Source organism: Triturus cristatus, chromosome 10 (genome assembly GCF_964204655.1).
Source record: "Triturus cristatus chromosome 10, aTriCri1.1, whole genome shotgun sequence".
NCBI lineage: Eukaryota > Metazoa > Chordata > Amphibia > Caudata > Salamandridae > Triturus > Triturus cristatus.
In genome coordinates this window covers 324400789-324424484 of record NC_140593.1, presented here as the reverse complement: position 1 = coordinate 324424484, position 23696 = coordinate 324400789, and the positions used below count along the sequence as shown (strand labels likewise).

Here is a 23696-nt window from a genome sequence, read left to right as displayed (position 1 = left end):
TCCCGCATGCGCTGTGTGGTGTATTGTGCTGCTGCAAACCCCGATGCCTGCCCTGTAGGGTCAATTTGGTGCACCTCTCCATGTCCCTCTTGTCCTCTGTTATCCGAGTACATGTCCCTACCCCAATTTCTCCTGCCTACCATGATTCAATGTACCATACTTGCGAACATTTTGAACTTGGTCAGAGGGAGATTTTGAAAAAAACTGGGGTATTGATTTTCCCCTTTGAGTTACATTGAAAAAGAGGAGATTGTAGACAGGAGACAGATCAAATAAAGCCCATTTGAGCTTAAAAACATTGGACATTTCCTGGCTCAAACTGGTCTGTTGGCATGTATGGTTGTACTACCACTGCCTCTTCCTTCTGCCCACAATGATCTATTATATTGCCACAGCCTCTCTTGCCAGTCCTGTATTGTTAGTTTGTTGCCCCTGCCCCCCTTTCCACTGCCCTCCATAGTCTGTTGTGCTGCCACTGCCCTTCCTGCCTGCCCAGTGTGGTCAAATTGTTGCCTCTGCACTCTCCTACCTGCCTTCAATTTTCAGAGTCCGTGCCCCTGGCCTCTGCCTCTCAACAGTATCCCAATGAACAACTAGATTGCTAACATTCTATATTTATTACAAAAGTGTGGTACGCCTGACGTCATCTTGATGTCATAAAAACTGTAATACCTAGAGTATTTCCTTTAGAAATTACATATATGAGAGGGTCTTATTTGCATCAAAATTATGGTTAGTGCTCTAAAAAACTAAAATGAGGACATATTTTCTGAGTTTTCAAATAGCGACAAAGAACTTTTAAATTATTTGTAATCTTTATGTTTTTTTATCCAGTTGACCACTTGATTAAATGTTGCACCTTGGCGAGAGGATGTGGTGTTACTTCCAGAGCTGCAGACTTTGCAACTGGGGAACCAGGTTGAAGTTTCTGCTTCAGCTCAACATTCTGTGATTGTGGTCAAATCACTTAATCTCCCCATGTCTACAACCAAAATGAATTTGATCTTGTGTGATGTAACCAATGCTCATGTAAAGCATTACCTCCTCGTTAGTCTTCCTCGCCACATGATAACAAGTGAGCTTCAGCTCCACACCAGAACCCTCCAAAGCAAAAAAGTCAGCCTCCCATCCCTTCCCAATATGGCCGACCCAGTGTTATGTTATGTTATGTTATGTTAAAATGCATTTTTATAGCGCTCGGCTACTCTAAAAGAGTGTCCCGGCGCTTTCCACAGGCAGCTACAGAGTATAACAACATAGCAAGAAGAACAAAACCCAAAAGAGAAAGAAAGAAGCCCACCTAAACAGAATGATTAAAAAGCCAAGTCTTCAAATTCTTCCTGAATTGAAGCAAGTTGGGAGTGCTGCGGAGTGCCAGTGGAAGCGAATTCCACAACTGGGAGGCCTTGAGGCTGAAAGAGCGTCCCCCAATACGGGCCTTCCTCACGCGTGGGACCACAACAGTGAAAAGGGATTCCGAACGCAGTGAGCGCGCAGGACGATATAAAGCCAATCTTTTCTGCAGATATCCTGCGCCTGAGCCAAACAAAGCTTTGTGCACCAGCGTCAGGGATTTAAAAATAATCCGCTTCCGGATCGGCAGCCAATGAAGCGTCTGCAGCAGCCCAGAAGCCCGTGCTCGTCTATGCAGACCAAAGATCGCACGGGCTGCAGAGTTCTGTGCCACCTGCAAACGCTGGACCAAGTAGTCCGGAAGGCCGAGGAAAAGAGCATTGGCATAGTCTAGCCTAGATCCGATGAGCGCCTGCACCGTAATCCGTCTGTGCTCCGCAGACAATAGAGGAAGAAACTTGCGGAGCATTTTCAGGATGCCGAAACAGGTGCCGGACAGGCCAAGGACATGCGCTCTCAGAGAGAGCTTGTTATCAAGCTTCACACCAAGGTTCTTGGCAACCAAGGAGGATTGTGCCGGAGGACACATGGCGGCCGGCCACCACTGCCGCCACTCGGGATCGATGGCACAGCCGAAGAATAAAACCTCCGACTTGCTGGAGTTGGCCTTCAGGCTATTCCGCTGGAACCAGCCGAAGACCCTGTCCAGGCAGTCCCGAATTCTCTCCCCATCAAATGTCTGATCTTTTCCACATGTGAAGAGGAGTTGCGTGTCATCGGCGTAGGACACGATCTGGGCTCCGTAAGCCTCAACCGCAGCCGCCAGGGGGGACGTAAAGATGTTAAACAATGTCGGGCTCAACACAGAACCCTGTGGAACCCCAACTCCCAATGGCGGCATCTCGGCGGAGCTCTGGGAAACCCAGACCGTCTGGCGGCGGCCCTCCAGAAAAGATGTAAACCATCTGAACACCGTCCCCCTTAGGCCGATGTCATAAAGCCTGGCGAGAAGCGCCTCATGGGGGACGGTGTCGAAGGCCGCCGACAAGTCCAGCATGACTAACATGGCCTTGCCACCCACATCCAAGGTCTCCCTGATGATCTCAGAGACCTCCACCAACGCCGTTTCCGTGCTAAAATTCGGACGGAAACCGGATTGGGATGGATGGAGCAGATTGTTGGACTCTAGGAAGCTCGACAAGACGCCATGGACATGTTTCTCAGTGATCTTAGCCAAAGCCGGGAGAAGTGAAATTGGCCTGTATTTGGCCAAGACCTCGGCATCAAGACCAGGCTTTTTCAGGAGGGGGATCACCATCGCCCTTTTCCAGGTGCGTGGGATACTCCCCTCCCTCAAGGAGGCATTGAGGATCGGGTTGACCAGGGGATTCACCACTGCCGCCATCCCAGCCAAAAATTTGGCGGGGCAGGGGTCGAGTGGGGAGCCAGATTTGAGACTGGCCAGCAGAGTCCGGGACATGTCACTGGAGACAGGAGGAAAGTCCTCCAGGGTGGCCGTAGGCATGGACGATGTTCCAAGTCCTGCCCCGGGGTCACAGCAACCCTCCACCAAGCTCTCCGAGAAGGAGGCCTGAATTGCCTTAATCTTGTCGGTGAAAAAAGTGGCAAGATCACACGCCCACGCATCAGGTGATACAGGCGGGGGTGAATAAGAAGTAGGGGACATGAACTCCTTCACAATCGTGAAGATCTCCTTGCAGGAGTTCGCCGACGCCTCAATCCTCCTGGCAAGATATTCCCGCTTGGCACCAAGAATGTCACGGTGATAGGCCTTCACCGCCGACCTATAGGCGAGTTTAGCCTCCCCATCATATTGATGGCGCCAGGCCCGCTCAGCGACCTTACATTGGCTGCGAGCCATACGTAGCGCCTCAGTAAACCATGGCGCTGATTGCCGTATCGCCGTGGACCGGGGGGTTGCCCTTGGGGCAAGATCATCTAACCTCTCGGTCAACCATTGCTGCAGGGCCTCAGTGTCTCTTTCCGGATCCCCCGAGAGAGAACAGGGATGTTCCGCGAGTGCCTGCTCCAGCATAGCAGGCGTCACTCTGTGTAACGCTCTCGAGGCCGATCTGGGCACCGTAGGGGCGCAGGTGTCAAACCGCCCATTCTCCAACACAGAGAACCCAATCAGCCTATGATCCGACCAGAGCACCGGCCGTGTTTCAATGTCAACAATTGGGACAGAGGAGAACACTTGATCAAGAGTGTGTCCTTTCTCATGTGTAGGCCCTGATACAAACGGTGCCAGGCCAAGCGGAGATGTAATATCCAACAATTTAGCCCCATCCAGGTCATCCGTGACATCAAGATGAAAATTGAAATCGCCTGCCAGCAGACAATGTTGTGCAGACAGCGCCAGCTCCGCAATGGCTGTCTGTAGGTCCTCCCAGAAGGAGCCCACCGGGCCAGGAGGCCTGTAGACCAACAGGCCCTTAAGCGCATGGCCTGGAGACAGTCTCAGCATAAAACCAAGGGATTCAGAGCCCTCAATGGAGTTCACGGGAAGAACTGAACAGGAAATGTTCTTCCTCACCACCACAGCGACTCCGCCCCCCCTGCCCTTAACTCTGTCTTGGCGAAAAATGTTATAGGTCGGAGGGATCGCAGTGAAGATGTCCGGATTGGACGCCTCTCCCAACCAAGTTTCGGTCAGGAACAGACAAAGAGGATTCTCCCTGACAAGAAGATCGTAAATGTGCAAGGCATGTCTTCCTACCGACCTTGTGTTAAGCAGCAGACAGAGATGTTTCGCATGCACCTCGGTTGTCCTAAGGGCGCTACACTGCGCCCCAGTGGGCGACCAACAGCAGGCCGGGCAGCGTCGTTTACCCTTGTGTCGACCGGGAAATACTGAGCGACACAGGCTAGATGTAGTACGCATGGCGCGGAGCATCGCCGAGGTATAATGGATCATCCTCGCCCACGCCTGACCAGAGTCCTATGCCGCCCCGCCGCCTCCGGGACGCTGACGGGCGCAGACGGGCAGGACTCCGGCACGACTCAGGCTACGCGAAGGCGTCCACCTGCGCGTCCCGCTGCGCGTAGGGAGCGACTTTAAATAGGCTCTCCAGTGAGCCCTTGGCGCGTGAGACCGCTACAAAATGGCGGCCGCCGCCGGACAAGAAGCCCCAATCAAAGATAGCGCCTGAAATGGAGCCCAGGACCCGGACCCACCAAAGTGGTGGTGCTTTAGAGGCACAAAAGTGCACTTTTTAAATGCGGTAAGGGGAGCGGGGCGCGAGCTGCAGGCAGCGGAGTTTAAAAACAGGGGTAAATATAAAGCAAGCAGTAACCCAAATACAAAAACGAGGAAAGCTTAAAATTACACAGCGCTAGTACAGCGCAGTCACAGCAGTGTGGTAGGTGGTAGAGGTCGCCACCCCACGAAGGACCGCCTTAAATAGGCTCTCCAGTGAGCCCTTGGCGCGCGAGACCGCTCCAAAATGGCGGCCGCCGCCGGACAAGAAGCCCCAATCAAAGATGGCGCCTGAAATGGAGCCCAGGACCCGGACCCACCAAAGTGGTGGTGCTTTAGAGGCACAAAAGTGCACTTTTTAAATGCGGTAAGGGGAGCGGGGCGCGAGCTGCAGGCAGCGGAGTTTAAAAACAGGGGTAAATATAAAGCAAGCAGTAACCCAAATACAAAAACGAGGAAAGCTTAAAATTACACAGCGCTAGTACAGCGCAGTCACAGCAGTGTGGTAGGTGGTAGAGGTCGCCACCCCACGAAGGACCGCCTTAAATAGGCTCTCCAGTGAGCCCTTGGCGCGCGAGACCGCTCCAAAATGGCGGCCGCCGCCGGACAAGAAGCCCCAATCAAAGATGGCGCCTGAAATGGAGCCCAGGACCCGGACCCACCAAAGTGGTGGTGCTTTAGAGGCACAAAAGTGCACTTTTTAAATGCGGTAAGGGGAGCGGGGCGCGAGCTGCAGGCAGCGGAGTTTAAAAACAGGGGTAAATATAAAGCAAGCAGTAACCCAAATACAAAAACGGGGAAAGCTTAAAATTACACAGCGCTAGTACAGCGCAGTCACAGCAGTGTGGTAGGTGGTATACCCATGACCTCTATAAGAGGTGGGCCGGCCCATCCCATCAGCCTGTTTTTTTCGTTCTGCGCTGCAGATTCTCCTGTGCATTTCAACAGGTAAGTTAGGACCTGGGCCTGCTCTAGCGGTCTTACGGCCCGGGGGACGAGGCTCTGCTCTAGCGGGCTCCTGCTATGGGTGTTTTCCCCCGCCTTGTGCCCTTCCCTTGCCCCCTTGGTTTGCCTGCTCTGCTCTAGCGGGTTTCAGGTTGGGGGCTCTGGGAGTTTGTCCAGCCCTGCTCTAGCGGGCTCTCGTTGCTGGGTCTCCCCGATCCTGATGGATCCAGGGTGTCGCTGGCCTCATCCTCTGTTCCCATCCCCGCCTTTGTTGCCTCCTGAGAGCCGGGTGTGGGAGCTCTGGTGGGCTGTGGTCGTGGAGGGTCCCCGGTGTTGTTTTGTCTCTGTGGGGCACTTCTCCCGATGGGTTTCCCACTTTGTTCCCTGCGAGGGTGGGTTGCCGGGCTGCGCTGGTCGCCTCGTTTTGTCCTTCGCAGGGTAGGTACTGTGGTGGTCTACCTCTGAGCTGGGGAACCTGGTTCTAGTCTCGGGAGGGTCGCTCAACGTTATGTGTTTCTGAGCGAATCACTTGTTCTCCCCGTGACTGACAACACTGACTGCCTCTGTATGTTATGGATCTGGTGCTCTTGTGAAGCGCACTGGATTTGTCTTTGAGCGCCCCGGTGTTGGCGCTTGTTGTTTCTATCGCTTGCTACGTGGTGCTTGCTGCTGTGCGCGGCCGGGCACGTGTCCATGTGATCCACGAGTGTACCTACCGCCTTCGGTGAGGTTGGTTCTCGGCTCCCCTTGCTGTATCCCGGTCGTTGCCGTTGGGTTTTCCTTTGTTGCTTCCAGCTCCCGCGCGGATATCCGCGTGTGCTGCAGGGCGCCGCGCGCAGCTCCAGGCGGCCAGAGGTCGCACACTGCTGTTTTGCCTCGGCTCCCCTGATCCTGGTGGTACCATGCTGGCTCGTTTACCCTGACGGCGAGCGTCTGGTGAGTTTTGCCCGGATCAGTGCCCCTTGTCGGGTGCCGCGCGTTTGCGCTCCCCTGGGACGGCTGCATGGTTTTGTTTGTATCCGTTTCTCCATGGGTCTGCTTTCCTCTTTGGCTGGTGGGTTTTCCTTGTACCACCGTGCCTGTGGTCCGTGTTTTTTTTTTCACCAATGGGTGTCTCGGACCGTGCTTTGTTTTGTGCTGTCGCTCTGTTTTCACGTTTTGTCTCTTCCTTCGCGGAGGGTCTCTCTGGACTAATGGTTAGGGTCTTTGACTCTTATTCTGGGGGTTTGGTGTTCCATCCCTGGTCTTGCACTGTCACTGTTGGCTCAGTCTCCAGGGTAGGCGATGGTATGTCCTCCAGTCGGATGTCCTGGGGTTGGCGATCCTGCTGCGATGCCCTGTGTGTGGATGGTCTCCGGTGCTGTGGCTCATGGGTTCGTCTTGTGTCTGGTCCTGTTACCGTGGGCTCCAACTCCCTCGGGTCCTACTTGGGCTTGTTGTTTGGCGAGTTCGGTATCCCTTCCGCCTTTTCGGTGCTATGTCCCCGTCTGGCGGGCACATTCGCTTGTCCTGGCGGCTTTGTCCCTTCCTGGTTTACCGTGTGGGGTCTCTTGGGGTTTGGTTCCGACCTGGGTGCTCTTGCACTCCGGTTGGTCTTGTGTCCCTGGTGGCTCAAGCTCTGGCGTAGCGATGTCCATTTGCCCTGGGGGTTGTGTTTCCTGCCCCGCTAGGGGTTTGTCCCGGGGCCTTGGATTCATGTTTCTTGCGTTGTCCCTGGCTTTTTCTTCCTTTCCGTACTTTGGGACTGCCGTCCTTCCGTCCTGTGGGCTCCTGCTCGCCGTTGTGTGGCGATGTCTGTGGGTTCATGGTTGGGCGTCCTCCTTCACCATGCTGTTGGTTTCTGCGTCTGTGGCCGGGCGTCTGGCACCTGTCCGCTCTTCGCTGGGCTGTTTTCGGTGATCTCCATGCCGGCTCTTGCTGCTCCTCCTGCTCCTGGGGGGGGCTTGCCCTTTTTCTTCCTGTCGGGGGCCCCGTCCGTGGCTTCCCCGTCGTTTCTTGCTCCCTGGCTCGTCCGGCAGCTGTGCCGCCTCCTGTCCGGGTCGTTCTTCTCCTCGGCTCCGGCCTGCTGTCCGGGTGGTCTCCTCTCGGTTCCGGGCCTGTGCCCGCTGCCGGGCCGCTCCATTCTTCCCTGGTTGTTGGGCTGCCCTTCTCGGGTCCATTGTGCTATTGGCCTCTGGGGAGCAGCGACTTGGTCGGGCCGGAGGTTTGGCACCCGCCTCTGCAGGCGTGTGCGTTTTGTGGGCTCTTTTTGTGTGTCACCCCGACTGTTCGTGTTGGGGTTGTCTGCTTTTGGTGGGACCATCCTCGGGGTATGTTTCGAGTGTTTGTGGTCCTGATGGGCGGGCGATACTTGCCCGGTTTGTCCGGTGGTAGTCCTTCCCATCCTGATGGTCTCTGGACTTTTTTTGTGCCTGCCTTGCCTCTGGTTCCGTTCCGTCTTCGCCTGTGATGGCGGTGATGTTGGCGACCTTTGCGTCCTCTCTGTGGCGCCCTCTCAGGTCTCTTTCCTTGCTATGATTGGGTTGACTGCTGCAGCCTTTGTGGTGCTGCGCCTTGCCGTTTGGTTGGCTCCTCCGTCTTCCCGTACTTGGCGTTCCGGGCCCCTTGACCTTCTCGCGCTGTGTGCGTCTGGCCTCCTCTGCTCTGGGTGGTTAGCCGGGTCTGGGCTGGTTTGCGCCTTGTTGTTTGGTGACCTGGTTCGTCCTGGTGCTTTGGGCTTCCTCTCCGGTGGGGTCCTTGTCTTGTGGTCTTCGGACTTTATTTCTTGGACCGGTGTTTCGGTTGATCAGTTTTCTGTCGCCCGTTCCTTGGCCTCTCTGGGATTTGTCCCGGCCCTGTGAGGGCTTCTTGTTGCTCTCCTGGGCGGTTTCTCCCCTGCTTCATGCTCGGGGGTGTTTGCGAGGTTCGCCCCTGTTGACTTTTTGGCTGGATGGTGCTGTCCTTGCCTAGGTCATTTTTCTTCTGGATGCGGCCGTGCCGCACGGCCGGCTCCTGTTGTCGTCTGCTCTCTTCCTGTTGCTGTGGGTCGGCCCTCTTTGGTGCCTGGATGGGAGTTCTCCTGGGGGCGTCTGATGCTGTTTGCTTCATTTTGGGTCCCCGATGTTGGCTCTTTGGCCTTCTCGTCTGGACTCGCGGCTTTGCGCTTCCTGGGGTCTTTTTTTCTTCCAGGGGTTCTGGGCTTGTTTGGCCTGACCGGGGTTTTTGTCCTGTTGGTGGTTCTCGCCTGGGTGCTTTTCCTTTGGCGGCTGCTGCTGCGGTGGTTCTCTTGGGCTTTGTTCCTTCTTGGTCCATGTTTTGCCTCTGTGGGCGCAGGTTTGTGTCCTGCCTCTGCTTTCTGGCTTCCCTGGCTGGCTTTTGTTCCCAGCGAGGTTGTTGGGTGCCCGCGGGGCTGGGACTCCCGTTTTTTTTCCCCTGACGGGGCCCTGTGTTTCCGGTGTAGATTTGTCTTCATCGTTTTTTGTCCCAGGTTTTGGGGTTCCGGGTCCTGTTGGCTCGGTGGCTCCCTGGGTGTTTTGTCTGGGCTCGGGCTTCTTTCACCCTGCCCTTCTGTTGCACTCCTGTTCCTGTTGGTTCTTCTTTGTTCGACGCGGCGGGGCCTGGTTGTTTGCTGGCGGGCTGTGTGCCCTCCTGGGTGCTCGCTTCGGCGGCCTGCTTCCTTCTTATGGGACGTTCCTGGGTCAGGGTTGCTTGGTGTCTGTGCGGGGCGGTCTTGGGCCGCTTTGTGGCCTTTTCCCTTCCTTCCGGGCTCTGTGGGTTTTCTTCTGCTTGGGATCCTCTGGTGGCCGCTCACTTCCTTTCTGGTGGCTTGACCATGGGCCTGGTCCCTTCCACTCTACGGCCTACGTGAGCGGTCCTTTCGGCTTTTTGCTTTTCGCGGTTGGTCGGTTGGGTTCCCTTGATGGCCGGGTCTCTTCGGTGTCGTTTCCGGCGCCTTCCTGGGTCTTTTCTGCCTTGAGCCTGCCTGGGTTCTCTTGTTGGTGTCGTGATCCTGTCCTGGGGGTCTTTTTCTGTGGGTCGCCCTTGCGGTGTTGCTGTGTTGGCGGCCTGCGTCTCTCGTTCTGTCATGGCCTTTTTGTTGGGTCGCTATGGTGGGGATGCCCTCTGTTTCTTCGGTTCCTCTGTCTGGGCTTTGTATCCCCTCTCGCTTTTGGCTGTCCTTTGGGCGGTCTTGGTGTGTTGGACCGGCTTGCTACTTTCTCTCTGGGGCCTGTTTGCTGTTGCTTTTGGCTCCATGTGGTCTGGTTCCGTGCCTACTCTATCCTCCTTCGTCCTTTGGTTGGGGAGGTTTTTTTTGGTGGCACTTCGTGTCTCGGGGGTCCGGGTTTTCGGACTTCCCGGTGTTTTTCTGTCTTGGGCTCGTTCTTCCGGCTCGTGGTTGCCTCTCTTGGGTGGTCCTTCCGCTCATCTGATCTGTTGGGTTTCCCTCTTTCCTGGGCGTCCCTTTCGGGTCCGTTGGTTTCTGGTGCGTATTCATGAAGCCGTTTGGTTTTGGTATGCGCTCACTTGTTATCATGTGGCGAGGAAGAGGAGGCAATGCCCCGATTACTTACCGGAAATCTTTATTACTCCGAGTATAGTCTTCCTCGCCACATGATTCCCATCCCTCCCTCGCTGTCTGGCTATCGGCTTCATGTTTATGCTTTGTAGTTTCAGGCTGATGGGTTAGGCCGGCCCACCTCTTATAGAGGTCATGGGTATACTGGGTCGGCCATATTGGGAAGGGACGGGAGGCATGGGAGGCTGACTTTTTTGCTTTGGAGGGTTCTGGTGTGGAGCTGAAGCTCACTTGTTATCATGTGGCGAGGAAGACTATACTCGGAGTAATGAAGATTACCGGTAAGTAATCGGGGCATTCCTATACCTGACAAGTCTGTACTATATAAAACTGCAAATACACAAAAAATAAGTGTTTTGCACACTTCTGTCATTGGGCTATACTTGGGCTACATCTGGGTGATATTTGGGCTACATTTGGGCTCTTTTGTCTCTGGTGGCCATCTTGGCAGATTTATTTGTTATGAAGTTTCCTAATTTCCTCATTTACTGCAGTCTCCTCAGTAGGAAATACTTTCAGTTTTTTACTTGGTTCCATCAAGAAGGCATTCAGATGTGTCACACATTTGCCATAAATTCTGAATGTTAGCACTCTAGTTGCTCATTAGATTACTGTAGTAAAGCTACTGCTCACCAGGGAAGTCTGCTGCTGGTATTCAAAGTGCATGTTTCAGTCTGCATGTCAGAATTGTTTTATGACATAGAAGAGGATTTGAGAAGTTACTCAAAATGTGCCCTAATTTTTCTTTCTGCAGCACTAATCATACTTTCTATGGCAAAATGAACCCCCTCATTTTGTTCCTTTTTAAATTAAATGTTTTAAGAATTACCACTTTATTCCAACCAAGATGGCTTCAGGTGTGCCATACGTTTGTCATAAGTAGGACTGTTAGCGCTCTAGTTGTTCTTTAGAACACTCTGGGAAGCTGCAGTAGAACACATAGGAATCAACTGACATTCTCTGCCCTTGTTGGATGTACATGTTTTACTGAGAATGTCAGACTTCATTCTCACATGACAGAGAAAGATAATGTGAATTTACAGAAAATTTGCTCTCAGTTGGCTTATAGATCACCTTCCAAACCTCTGTGGGAAAGCATGAGAAAATATTTTTCTCTCAAACATGATTCATGATATCACAGCAGAAGGCTTTTTCACATGGTAAAATCACCTTAGAACACACCACAATTCCTAAAATAAGTATGGTACCATCAACAAATGATTTATAATGTAACTAAAGTCTTAAAACCTTCTATTAACTGCAATGTTTTTTAATGAGGTGCTATCATGTATATTGGTCCCAAGATGGCTGCCAACAGTTCTTGGATGAAGTGCTGACAGCCAATCAGATCTCACGATGAGATGTGTGGTTAGGCTCCGCCCAGATATATATATATGTGATTTTACTTTTGATTTTCTCAGGAACTACTGAACGGATTTACACCATTTAAGCAAAATGCAGATGCCTGACCTGAGGACTACCTCATTCCCAAATTTGAAGTAATTCTGTTCAGCCGTTCGGGCTGTACCTTCGACTAAAGGTCCTATGGGAAAATGCATGGGGAAAACGCATTTTGGGACCCCCCTTTTTTCTCAGCCCCCGCTTGACGAATCACCCCAAGACTTTCAGGGTAGGAGCTGAGCGGAGCGCCCCATTAGTTTTGAAAATTTCACGAAGATAAGTCAACCGGCGCCAAAGTTATTCAAAATAGAATTTTCAGATTTCCTATGGGAACTCGGTCCTAACTATAACTATCTACTGGCGACCGCCAGTAGATAATATATATATATATATATATATATATATATATATATATATATATATATATATGTATATATATATATATATATATATATATACATATATATATATATATAGTGACATCATCCAGTGATTGCAAGTGTTTTCTAAAAGTTTCTTAGTTTTAAACATATGTACAAAGGTACCAAAAAAATTTATTAGCATACTTTGTGTACTACTGATGAGTGATTCCATGGCTGTGTGTATCTCTGTGTGAGTAGGTATGTGAGTGACTGGGTATGTGAGTGGCTGTTTGGGTGAATAAGTGAGTGTGTGAGCAGCTGTGTGGGTGAGTGAGTGGATGTGCCAGTGGTTGTATGGGTGAGTGAGTGGCTGTATGAGAGGGTGAATAGATGTTTTAGTGACTGTATGGTTGAGTGAGTGGGTATCTGAATGGCTGTATGAGTGAATGACTGGGTGTGTTAGTGGCTATATGAGCAAATGAGTGGCTGTTTGAGTGGATGTTTGGTTAAGTAACTTGGTATGTGAGTGGCTGTACTGGAGAGTGACTGTGTAAATGGCTGTATGAGTGAGTGAGAGGTGTGCTTTTCTGGATGTGTAAATGGGTATGTATGTGGTTGTGTGGATGTGTGAGTGAGTGTGTAAGTACTTGTATGGGCAAGTGAGTGGCTGTTTTGAGAGTGAATGGGTGAGCGAGTGAGTGTATGAGTGGCTGTATGGGTGGACAAAGTGGCTGCATGAGTGACTGGGTGGTGTATGAGAGGTTGTATAGGGGTATTAGTGGGTGTGTGAGTGGTTCTGTTGATGATGTCATCAGTGATGTCATTTGAGATGTCATCAGTGATGTAATATGTGAGGTCATAAGCTGTGCATTGTGGGGCATAATTATAACTGCTGAATTTCAGTCGTTTTGAGAATTAGGCACTAGGGACTCACTTAAGACATGTAGCCCGAAAATAGTACATGGATATTTGTCTCTGGTAAACCAGTAACCATATCATTGTATCACAAATTATTTCAGACTGATAGTCAGTACAAATGGATTGACAACTGGAGAACAAGGTACACAAAATGGGATTCAGGAGAGCCAGAAACGAAAATAGCTTGTGTGTATCTGGATGTTAATGGTCGCTGGAAAACATCATCCTGTGATCAGAATTATTATTCTGTCTGCAAAAAGTCTGATGGTAAGACATTTACATTTAAAGTACACTATGAATTGGTGTTTTCAATCATGTTACTATACCATCTAGAATAGTGACTATATATATATATAGGTTGCATTTAAAGTTCCAACACACTGGAACTTGGACACTGCGCTCTTTCTGCATTCCCTCCTTTTCCCTGTTGGTCTGGGACCTAAAAAGGCTTTGTGAGTTCATCTGTACTTTGTATATAAATGTTGTATTATATTTTGGGACCTGCAGCTTAGAATACCTAAAAATGTACATGTAGACCAAGGGTCCTCATGATAGTATAGGCACATGTGCTTGTCTTCGCCATTTAGATCTGCTAGCAATGGACAACTGAGTCAAAAGTAAGAAGAATTGTGTCACTAGTCCTTAGTCTTATGTATATCACTGTCACTGGTTTATGGTACCATCCAGTTGTCAATCATGTAATTAAATGTAATGAAGATGTGTTACTATGTGCAACACTTCTAATAGCACTAGGATACTTAGATGAGTTGGTCAAACCAAATACATAAAAAGATATCTAAATTTAAAAAACTCAATACCTCTTAGAATGGGCCTCCAGTAAACACCTCATAGTGTAGGCTTTTCAGCAGTAGAGTGGCCAGCTTGAAAGCTATATCAGTGTACAGATTTTCCAATTGAAATTTAAAGATCATCTTTTCTTAAAATAAACTATTTTTCCCTTCCTGTAATACTACACCCTTCTGGTTCTGCTGGAAGTATAATGCTGTCGGATGTTGTAGGGTGGGAGTCGTAATATCATTTTTCTATGCTCTTTTGTACGTGCTTTATGCTGTTATATTGTATCTATTGTTTAAAATTGTATGTTTATGTTTGCACCTTGAAGTGTTCTGGGGTGTCATTGTTGTGCTTTAAGAATAAATAGAAAACCATAAAAAAGTGTGTGCCATAAACTAATATGAAAAAGGCTCAAGCACAATGTTGGTGCTTCAGCTGTGGTATGTGGTGGAACAGAGTGGTGGCAACTGTGGAGTGCAATCCTTGTCCTCACGCTCCCATAGGTTTTCATCTTCAGCATGCCTAATGATCCTGAGCACATATAATTTCCATCCAGGCTAACACTTGAAACTGAATCTGATAGTTTGCACATGATAATATCACAATTATTCAATGCTTAAACTTTCCTTAGAATTCCATTACATGCTCAAACATAAGCCACAATAATTTTGCGCTGTCATTCTTTGTCAACAGACATAGCCCCAACGGAGCTACCACAGTATCTTGGAACATGCCCAGAAACAAACGAGAAATCCTGGATTCCCTTCCGTCACTATTGTTATTACTTTGAGACGTCTTCATCAAACAGTTGGCACAAGGCATTAGCAGAATGCCTAAAGCTAGGTGAGTGATTTAAATTCAAATATTACTCTAATTTAGTGATTGTTAAAGACTGAATGAAGTGTTAAAATGCATGTGGCGCAACAACCTGAACCATAGAAAGAGGCAGCAAAAGGAAGGGGTATGGAGCCAACAACAGTAAGAGGGTATGGAGCAAGCAAAAGGATGGAGCTATGGACCGCTAACTGGACAGAGACAGGGATTAGGTGAAACGAGTCTGTGGAGTCACTGAAATGTGAGTGGGTAGTGATCAGAAGAACGGCAAGATGAGCCAAAAGAACAATAAGAATAGGGAGCCAGCGACTAGATAGGCCTAAGGAGCACATGACCTTTTGGAGTTTTGAAGCCAGCATGATTGACCTTCAGAGGAAGTGAATCAATGTAGGTGGATATACAGTGGCATAACATGTATTGGAGGCCAGGGAAAGGAATGACTTGGGTAGCCAGTAGAAAAAAGTACTGTATTACAGTAGGTAAGTAGCAAAGATAAGTATTTGTAGCCAGTGCAGTGGTTTGCGGAGAGAGTAAGTGAAATAATGATGGTGTCCTGCAATAGCGATGATCCAATTTAGGAAAAAGTTGAAGACGCACTTCTTGAAATACCACTACATCACAAATGCATTTATAGTCCACACACTAGCGATCTCTTCTGTCAGTCATTGACTTTATGGTTTTATCGATGGCTTCAACCCTGTACAATGCTCTGCTACCCTTGACTGGATTCCTGCTATAGAATATATCTATCTATCTATCTTATCTATCTATCTTATCTATCTATCTATCTATCTATCTATCTATCTATCTATCTATCTATCTCTCTCTCTCTCTCTCTATATATATATATATATATATATATATATATATATATATATATATAGTAATATAGTAGGTAGTTATAGTTGGAACCTAGTTTCCATAGGAAAAGCATTTTTGATTTGCTAATAACTTTGGCGTTGTTTGATAAATCTTTGCAAAATTCTCCAAAAAAAAGTCTATCCAGGTCAGCTCCTATCCTGAAAGTTTGGGTCTGATTCGTCAAGCGGGGGATGAGAGAAAAGGGGGGTCCCAAAACGCGTTTTACCCATGTTAATTTCCATAGGATATTTTGAGATGGGCTACACCTGAACGGAATGACCCCAAATTTGGAAAAAAGGTAGAGCTTGGTTCAGACAGCGACCTTTTTTTTAAATGGTGTAGATCCGTTTCAGTAGTTTTTGAGAAATTCAAAAAATAACAGTCAAAAAATCAATTTCCCATAGGAAACTTTGGGCAAGGCTACAGCTGACACTGCTGAACAGAATTACCCCACATTTGGCAAAAAGGTAGTGCTTGGATTAGAAAGCGTCCTTTTTTTTAAATGGTGTAAATCCGTTCAGTAGTTGCTGAGAAATTAAAAAAATAAAAGTTTTGATATCTAGGGCAGCGGTGGAGTAGCGAACCCTCCCGACCACGAGCTTCATTCTAATTGGCTGCTATGACCATGAGCTTCATTCTAATTGGCTGTTCAGCAAATCCCCAGCACTCGTATTAATCAAAATTTCAAAGCAGTTGTGACATGTGAGTCAGAAGAAACAATAGTAATAAATTTCTTATGCGAGGTTTTATCTTCCTTGTTCTTTATTTTCAATGGAACATCCTAGTCACAGCCAACACGTGTTTTGTCGTGTAGGGACATTTAACCCACGACTTCCTCAAGGCTGTGTGAATTAAAAAGACAATACATACCATATGGCATTATAAACTTCTAAAAGAGGGGTCGTATAAGGTGGCATTCCAAATTACCTCTTAAATAATTACAAAGAGGTTTCACATGCAGTGAACCAGTATACATAATTACAAGAACAGGAATCAATTGTAAAATCCGAAGTGAATAGACGCACAAAGTAGGTACATACAAATAAACATTTGGAAAGAAGTGTACCAAAGTGAAAGAGATCAAATTTATAGTAGGTATCTGGTAGAACTAGCGACCAAAAGAAGATGGAGAGAAACGGAAGGGCGTGCAGAAAACAACGTGATCAGGTCCCGCCTAGTAATAGATTCGGTTACTATGGTGCTGGTCGTGATTGACGTGAAAGTGACTGAGTAAATGGCAAAATAGCATATCGGAAAAAACGTGATCCGGTCCCGCCTAGTAAGAGATTCAGTTACTCGGGTGCTAGTTGTGATTTTCATGAAGGTGACGAAGTGAAAGGCAACACAGCATGCCCATAATAGTGAGTTCACTCATAACGAGGCCAAAAGCCAAGAATAGTTACCTATTTTCCATTCAATAGGATCTCTGTTGTAGGGAAACACAATCAAAGCGCAAGTGCGTTAGTGGTCTAGTCTACGAACTATACTTAATTCTCTTAGGTGTGTATCTGTAAATCAAACCTACTTATTATGTGGTTGAAATTCCAGACCACATAGGGGTCAAATCCGAGATGGGAACAGTCAAAATCTGTGGTTCCTTAGCCAACGAAGCGTGTGTTTCGCGCTGAGCTGTAAAGAGTAAATGTGCCGGTCAATGTTGATGACTAGAGATATATTCTCATATATATTTCATCATCTAGTATTGTTATATGACAGTTGAGTGTCAAGGCTGTCATAGTTCAGCTCGCAACTATCTATGTTAGCTGTTGTCTACAGTCACCAGAACCCGACTTAATTCAGCGTATTCTATATTACAATCAAAAGGAAAAAGTCCCGCTTGGATTCTTACTTTCTATCAGGTTATCTCCGTATTTTGTATTCGCCAAGTAAACTTAAAATCTCCAATCCCTAACATAATCGGTGAACACACCCTCATAAAATAGTTTATTCTTACCCAACTTTTCAGTCGGTTTCACGTTGTCTTTTAAATTCCCATCTAAACGTTTCCGGCGAGCCGAGTGCAGCTGTCCGTGGATTCAGATTTCTCCGAAGTGACGAGCGAGCCCTAGTGAATATACTTCCGGGTCGCGTGAAACGTCTTACGTCATAACAATTGAAATAGAAATAAGACTGCGCCGAGTCATGCGGACCAGATGACTAAACCTTCGTGAAAAACTAATATGAGATATATGCGATCACCAATTTCTAGGATTTTCTAGTTAAAATTCATATTTATTAAGCCTAGAAAATCACATCTCTTTTAAAATTTAAGAGGGAACTATTTGAGCGCCCGGACTTCTATTACCACTGTGGTTCCTAATTATCGTCAAAACAAAATACAAAGCCTCCGAATCCAGTATGCATTCAAATGTTGTGTATCATGGCTATATCATGTTCCGTATGTGAAGGACAGCATGCTTATTGTCCTTTTATGTACCCGTTGTTCAGAAAACCGGCTCAATAGTTAAGTTCCCGAGTCTGTGGTGTAAATAGAGTGAAATGCTCATATTTGAGCCGTTGCATTTAGATTTCAGTATCAATTGTGTCTCCTCCATTCTCTCCATCAGTTAAGGTCATACAACAAAGGTGTAAATTGTTTCATACAAGTGAAACGAGTTGTATAATCGAATGGTTGTACAATCCTTACGACATAGACATCATATCATAGATCGTTAGTGATCTATATGATTACTTCATTTTATATTGAACCAACTTGTGATCATTATGTCCATCAATACACATTGTTATTGTCATCATTTCATCCTAGTGGCTGATACTTCTTGTCCACATTAGAAACACAGGGAAATTCACATGAGAGGGCATGCATATTACCTGCCCAAAAAGTAATGAAGCTCATGGTCAATATTTAGGCCGCATTCTGTGCTCCTCAATTTTAAAATCCATAATGCTTCCTTGCGTCTCAGTGTTAGTTCTCGGTTCCCACCCCTCGGGTGTTTTGGTATATGGTCAATGCCATAGAATTCAAAGCTCTTATTCATTGTTTGTTCTGAGCAGATAGATGTGTGTGCCGCTATGGGGTATCTCATGTCTCCATTTTTTACCGCTCGTATATGTTCCCCAATTCTATTTCTTAGAGGTCTGATAGTGCTCCCAATGTATCTCTTCCCACATTTGCATTTAATGGCATAGATCACAAATTTGGTCAGACATGTAATATTGTGTCTGATTTTAAATGTTTTCCCACCCGGTCCTTGGAATTCAGTGATCCTTGGAAGCGCCCATTTGCATGCCATGCAACGGCCGCAGCCATAAAAACCAATAGAGTGTTGTGACAACCAGTTGTCCACATGTTTTGGTATTGGGTAGCTGGGGCTCAGAATATTTTTAAGTGTAAAGCCTCGTCTGTAGGTGATATCTGGTCTGTTAGTAATTACTTCATCTAGGGTTTTGTCTGCCTTCAGTAGATGCCAGTGTTTATTGAGGCTTTTTTTGAGGATCCCTGACCAAATGTTAAAGCTAGTGACCAAACGTATCTTGCCCTCATCTTTTTCTTTCACTGATCGATCTTTCAAAGTATCTGTTCTTGTGACTGTCTCAATTCTCTTCTCTGCCCTTCTTAGGGTCTCATGGTCATAGCCTCTACTCCTGAATCTAGTTATGGTTCCCTTTTTGTGTAGTTCAAAATCAGTATCTGTGCTGCAGTTTCGTCTCACCCTCACCAGTTCACCATAAGGGATGGACCTAATTTGATGTGGTGGATGTGAGCTGGATGCGTGTAGTAGGGAGTTGCAGGCTGTTTGTTTTCTGAACAGTCTACTGTGTAAGCATTTGTCTTCTACATAGAACTCTACGTCTAGAAATGAGATCTTATCCTTGCTTTGTTCAGTTGTGAAGTGAATATTATGATCGTTTGAATTGAGATGTTTGATAAAATCGGTGAGTTTGGTCTGGGATCCTGTCCATATCATAAAACAGTCATCTATGTATCTCCCCCAGTATAGTATCGAATCATTCCATTGTGTACCCGATGGGCCCCAGATCCTCGTCGCCTCAAACCATCCCATGAAGAGATTGGCATACGAGGGAGAGAATCTGGAACCCATTGCCACACCCTGCTTTTGTCTGTACCATCTGTCCTGAAATAGAAATACATTGTTGTCCAATAGTATTGCCACCATCTCCATTAACATTTCGGTGTGTTCCCAGGTATTTGCTGACCTGTTATTCAGCATTCTTCTGACGGCCATCATCCCTCCCTCCCTCTTGATGCTGGTGTATAAAGCTGTAACATCAAGGGTCACCAATGTCATACCCTCTTCCCAGTTGAAATCGGCTAGGGTGCTGAGGATATGCTTGGTGTCTCTTATGTAAGATGGGAGGTTCACCACCATAGGTTTGAGAAAAGTGTCTACGTACTCAGACATACGTTCGGTTGGACCCCCAATTCCCGATATAATGGGTCTTCGTGGGGGGGATGCTGCATTCTTGTGAATTTTGGGTAATGTATATAAGCATGGGAATCTTGGCCTGTCTACCTTTAAAAATGTCAATTCATTCTCATCAAGTAAGCCCTGTCCATGCCAACGTTTTAAATGTGTGTTAATGTATTCCGTAAGGGTCCAAATGGGGTTGGTCTGTAGGGGCTCGTAGCATTCTACATCAGCAAGTTGTGAGTATATCTCGTTGTTGTAGTCTATACTCCGCATAATTACCATGTTCCCACCCTTGTCGGCTTCACGTATAATGATGTCGTTATTATCACTCAGTTCCTTAAGAGCAGCCCGTTCATTAACAGTTAAATTGTCTGTTTTGGAATTAAATATTGTGTTCCTATCTTCATGTCTGTCCAAGTCAGCCAGAACCAATCTATGAAAGATATCTACATTATTACCAGTAGTCAGCGTTGGTGTCCATTTGGACTTCTCCTTTAGATTACTGGAAATACTGTAATCAGTGGTAATCTCCAAATCCCTCATGACAGAGTCTGTAGTGATCACTTCATCCTCACTTTCAGTAATGGATAGCAACATTCTCGTGTCCAGAATATCCTGTATTGAATTTTCATTCAATGTGGACATACCCAAATTTTTGTTCATGCTTTTATTCACAACATCAGTAGAACCAAAATGTTTTTTCAATTTCATGCGTCTGACAAACTTGAACAGGTCGATTTTAACATCACATATATTACCAACATTTTTAGGGCAGAAATTCATTCCTTTGGTGAGTACAGATATGGCATCCTCTGTAAGTTGTAGATCAGTCATGTTAATTATGTTTATACTGTCTATTTCCTCTGGTTCCATGACCTGGTCCTGACACCTGGTGTATCTTCTACCCTTACTTCCTCTCTGACCCCTCCTTGTTTTTCTCCTTGTTGGGGTCGCTTGTACTCTTTGTTGCCTCTCTTGATCCTGGTCACTTCCAATAAAAAACTATTGCCAGTGTTGGGGTTGGTGCTCTCATCTTCTACCTCACTGCCACTTGTGTGTGTCGTGTTAAGGGAAGTAGAACTAGAGCCTAATGAGGCACCGCTAGTTTGGGTCTGTGTTTTGGTCTGTGGTATCAGATGGTCATACTTCTTTGCGAACGTAAAGACCCGGCCTTCGCAGTAGTCACGCTCATCCCTTCTTAGTTTACGGGCCTTTCGTATCTTTATGTCTGAGACGTGATGTTCTATTATCTCATTTAGGATGGCATAATTTTTAAAAGTGCCTTCCGGTATGTTCAGATCTTTGATCTCTGATTCTAAGGTGTCTATGTCCTTCTGGAGCTGCACAACCTTTCTTTCGCAATTCTCTATCAGAATACCCATAAGTTTATTCGAGTTGTTATTCAATTCTTTTTCCCACTCACTCAATAGGTCTGCTTCCAGATCCTCGTATGTAGGGAGGATTTGTGATCTTAAACCCCTCGGTATTCGTTTCAGCTTAATGTACTGTTTCAAGGTGGCAGCATCCCACCACCGTGACAGTTCGCTTTTCTTTAGTTTCTCTAGTCTAGTGAATTTCTCCCTTAGACCTTCATTTCTCGCACTTGGTCCCCCTTGTAAAAGTGTGTTCAGGGGTGCGTTCCTCGCAATGTTACTGAAGAGATCTTCAGCTTCCTTATCTCTTGAAGTCATTGTGTCCCTAGTGCTGCCACCTACTAATAGCAATTAGTTAAAAGTAGTGGTATTGGTCATAGGTGTGTTTGGCGCTAAAAGGGAAATTCACATTTATATGTTTACATACATTTAATCTGACGGTGCTGTAAGGTATAGAGAAACCACCAACTCTACACAGAAGAGCAAGAGCTCTACGTAACAGTTCAGCAAATCCCCAGCACTCGTATTAATCAAAATTTCAAAGCAGTTGTGACATGTGAGTCAGAAGAAACAATAGTAATTCTAATTGGCTGTCAACACTCCAAACCAGGAAGTGTTGGCAGCCATCTTGTGACTCGGTAGAAGCAGGTCACCAGAAAACAGAGAAACAAAGATATAAAACAAGAGAAGGGGTAGGGTAGAAACCCTCTGACCCCCTAGGCCTGCTCAGGGGCTCCCAGAAGGACCCACAGGGCCCCCAAAACAATTTAAAAAAAAGAAAATTCGGCACAATTCATGCTGGGGTCACGAATTTCACCAAAATTGTTAAAAAAACAATGAAGTGCGTGTTCCTGTGTTTTATTTTAATGAGGCCCCCGGGTGGGCTATGTCTTGGGCGCATTTCTTAAAAAATTATAGCGGGGTCCCCCGCAGCCCCAGGGGGCACCACCTCCCCGGGGCTTTACTCATGTTGGGAGGGGGGCTGCGCAGCCCCCCTCCTGGAGTCAGTGATGGCCCTGGGACCGCCACCCCCCAGGGCCGGCTCCTGCAGTGTCCCGGGATGCCTACCCCCGGAACACTGCTGTTTGCTATGACAGGACGGGAGCCACGCGGCTTCCGCCCTGTCATAGCAAACTTGCTTTGGATTTTGGAAGCGAGAGCTGGGGAACCTGCTCTCGCTTCCAAATTCTAAAGCCGATTCCTTTTCCACACGGGGAGGTGCATGTCAGCAGCTCCCCGTGTGAAAAAGCAATGCCGGCTCTTGCAGGACGCGGGGAGCCGGCAGGACTCTGGGGGCATTGGGGCTCCCCTCACGGCCCCCAACGGTGAGGCCAGGCCCCGGGGATGGGGGGATGGGGTCCTCGGGCTGGAATTGGCCATGCAAGGGGGGCCGACACGGCCCTCTTCTCATTTTTTTTTTTTTTTTTTTAAATTATGAACATGGCGGCATGCTTCGAGGGTGTCACAGCTCAAGCCTCTTGTACCATCAATTGGCCCCACTGTTAGTCAGGGGTAGCAATGCCTGCTCTGCAGAGATAGAGAACGTTTTGCGAGATTCCCTTGCCATGCTGAAGAAGGACAGGAATTTATACACTCTCCCTTAAGGGACTGAAGAAGGACAGGAATTTATACACGCTCCCTTAAGGGTATAAATGCAGACCAGCAGATGGACCCAGTGCTTGGCTTCCGGAAACTTCACCCTTGAGACCACGCCCACTTCCTGTTCCTTCGTGGAGATCTTCCTTGCTGTGGCTGATACCTGTTTTTCTGTGGAGGTATTAAATCCTATTTCTTTTTGGCTGCCAATCCTTTTTGTTCCTTTTCTTTTTGCCAGCTGGCACCCTACTGTTCTCTGATTCTTTTTGTGGATGGAGCATTTGCCTGTTATTGCGCAGTAGAGCCAAAGGCATTTAATCAGTAGCACCTGTCTGATTATTTTTTTTTACTTTAGCGCCAATTCATGAACATTCCTGGCCCCCAATATCAAATGGCAACATTGGGCTGAATAAACGCCCCCGAAATAAAACTTGTTTGGACATTGAAAGCAAACCTTTTTGGATTTATCTGCCTCTTCTTCTTCGGATCTTCTGCGGACTGTGAAGGAAATAACTGATATGCCTGATTTACCTTGTTCTTCGAATCACTCACACAGTTCATATGTTACTTATCAATTCTGGCTGGTAAGTGGAACGGCTGACTCTGCAGGACTGGCATAATATCCTTATGAAGTGTTTTGAGATTTACATGAGGGAATAGAATTTCATTTGGGGCATTTCTTGTTTTCTCTCCTAGGACACTCACTTTGCATTCGCTTTCCTTGGACCTTTTGGGGATTCAGAAGAGGCTACCTGGGTTGGATATCATTCCCTGCATCTCCCTGGGCTAGCCTTCCTGTATGAGAGAATCTCTTTTCCATATCAGGGGGGCTGTCTTTGGGGAGTGTGGAGAGCTCTCTTCGTTCCCGTGGACTGGGCATTACTTCAGGTCAGTGGATCTGGTGACAGAGGGATGGGGTCTAGCACGGCTCTCAGCGCGCCCCCCCCCCATGTGAAAGCGATGGGTGTACGGCACTCAAGTACTTCTTAAGTGTTTCAAACACAGAGGGGTATATTCTCAAGGACACATCGCCGAGTTAACTGCACTTTATCGCAATCAAAATGGTGATAAATTTAACTCACCATTCAC

General features: G+C 47.4%; 1 protein-coding gene across 1 annotated transcript in view; it reads left to right on the top strand.

The window, feature by feature from the left end:
- MRC1 (mannose receptor C-type 1) overlaps nucleotides 1–23696 on the top strand; it is an 841411-nt gene that overhangs the window by 737677 nt on the left and 80038 nt on the right. Inside the window, exons 25-26 of the mRNA XM_085631521.1 lie at nucleotides 12856–13021; nucleotides 14243–14392. Of these exons, the coding sequence (XP_085487647.1) occupies nucleotides 12856–13021; nucleotides 14243–14392 (316 nt within the window). The remainder of the gene's footprint in view (nucleotides 1–12855; nucleotides 13022–14242; nucleotides 14393–23696) is intronic.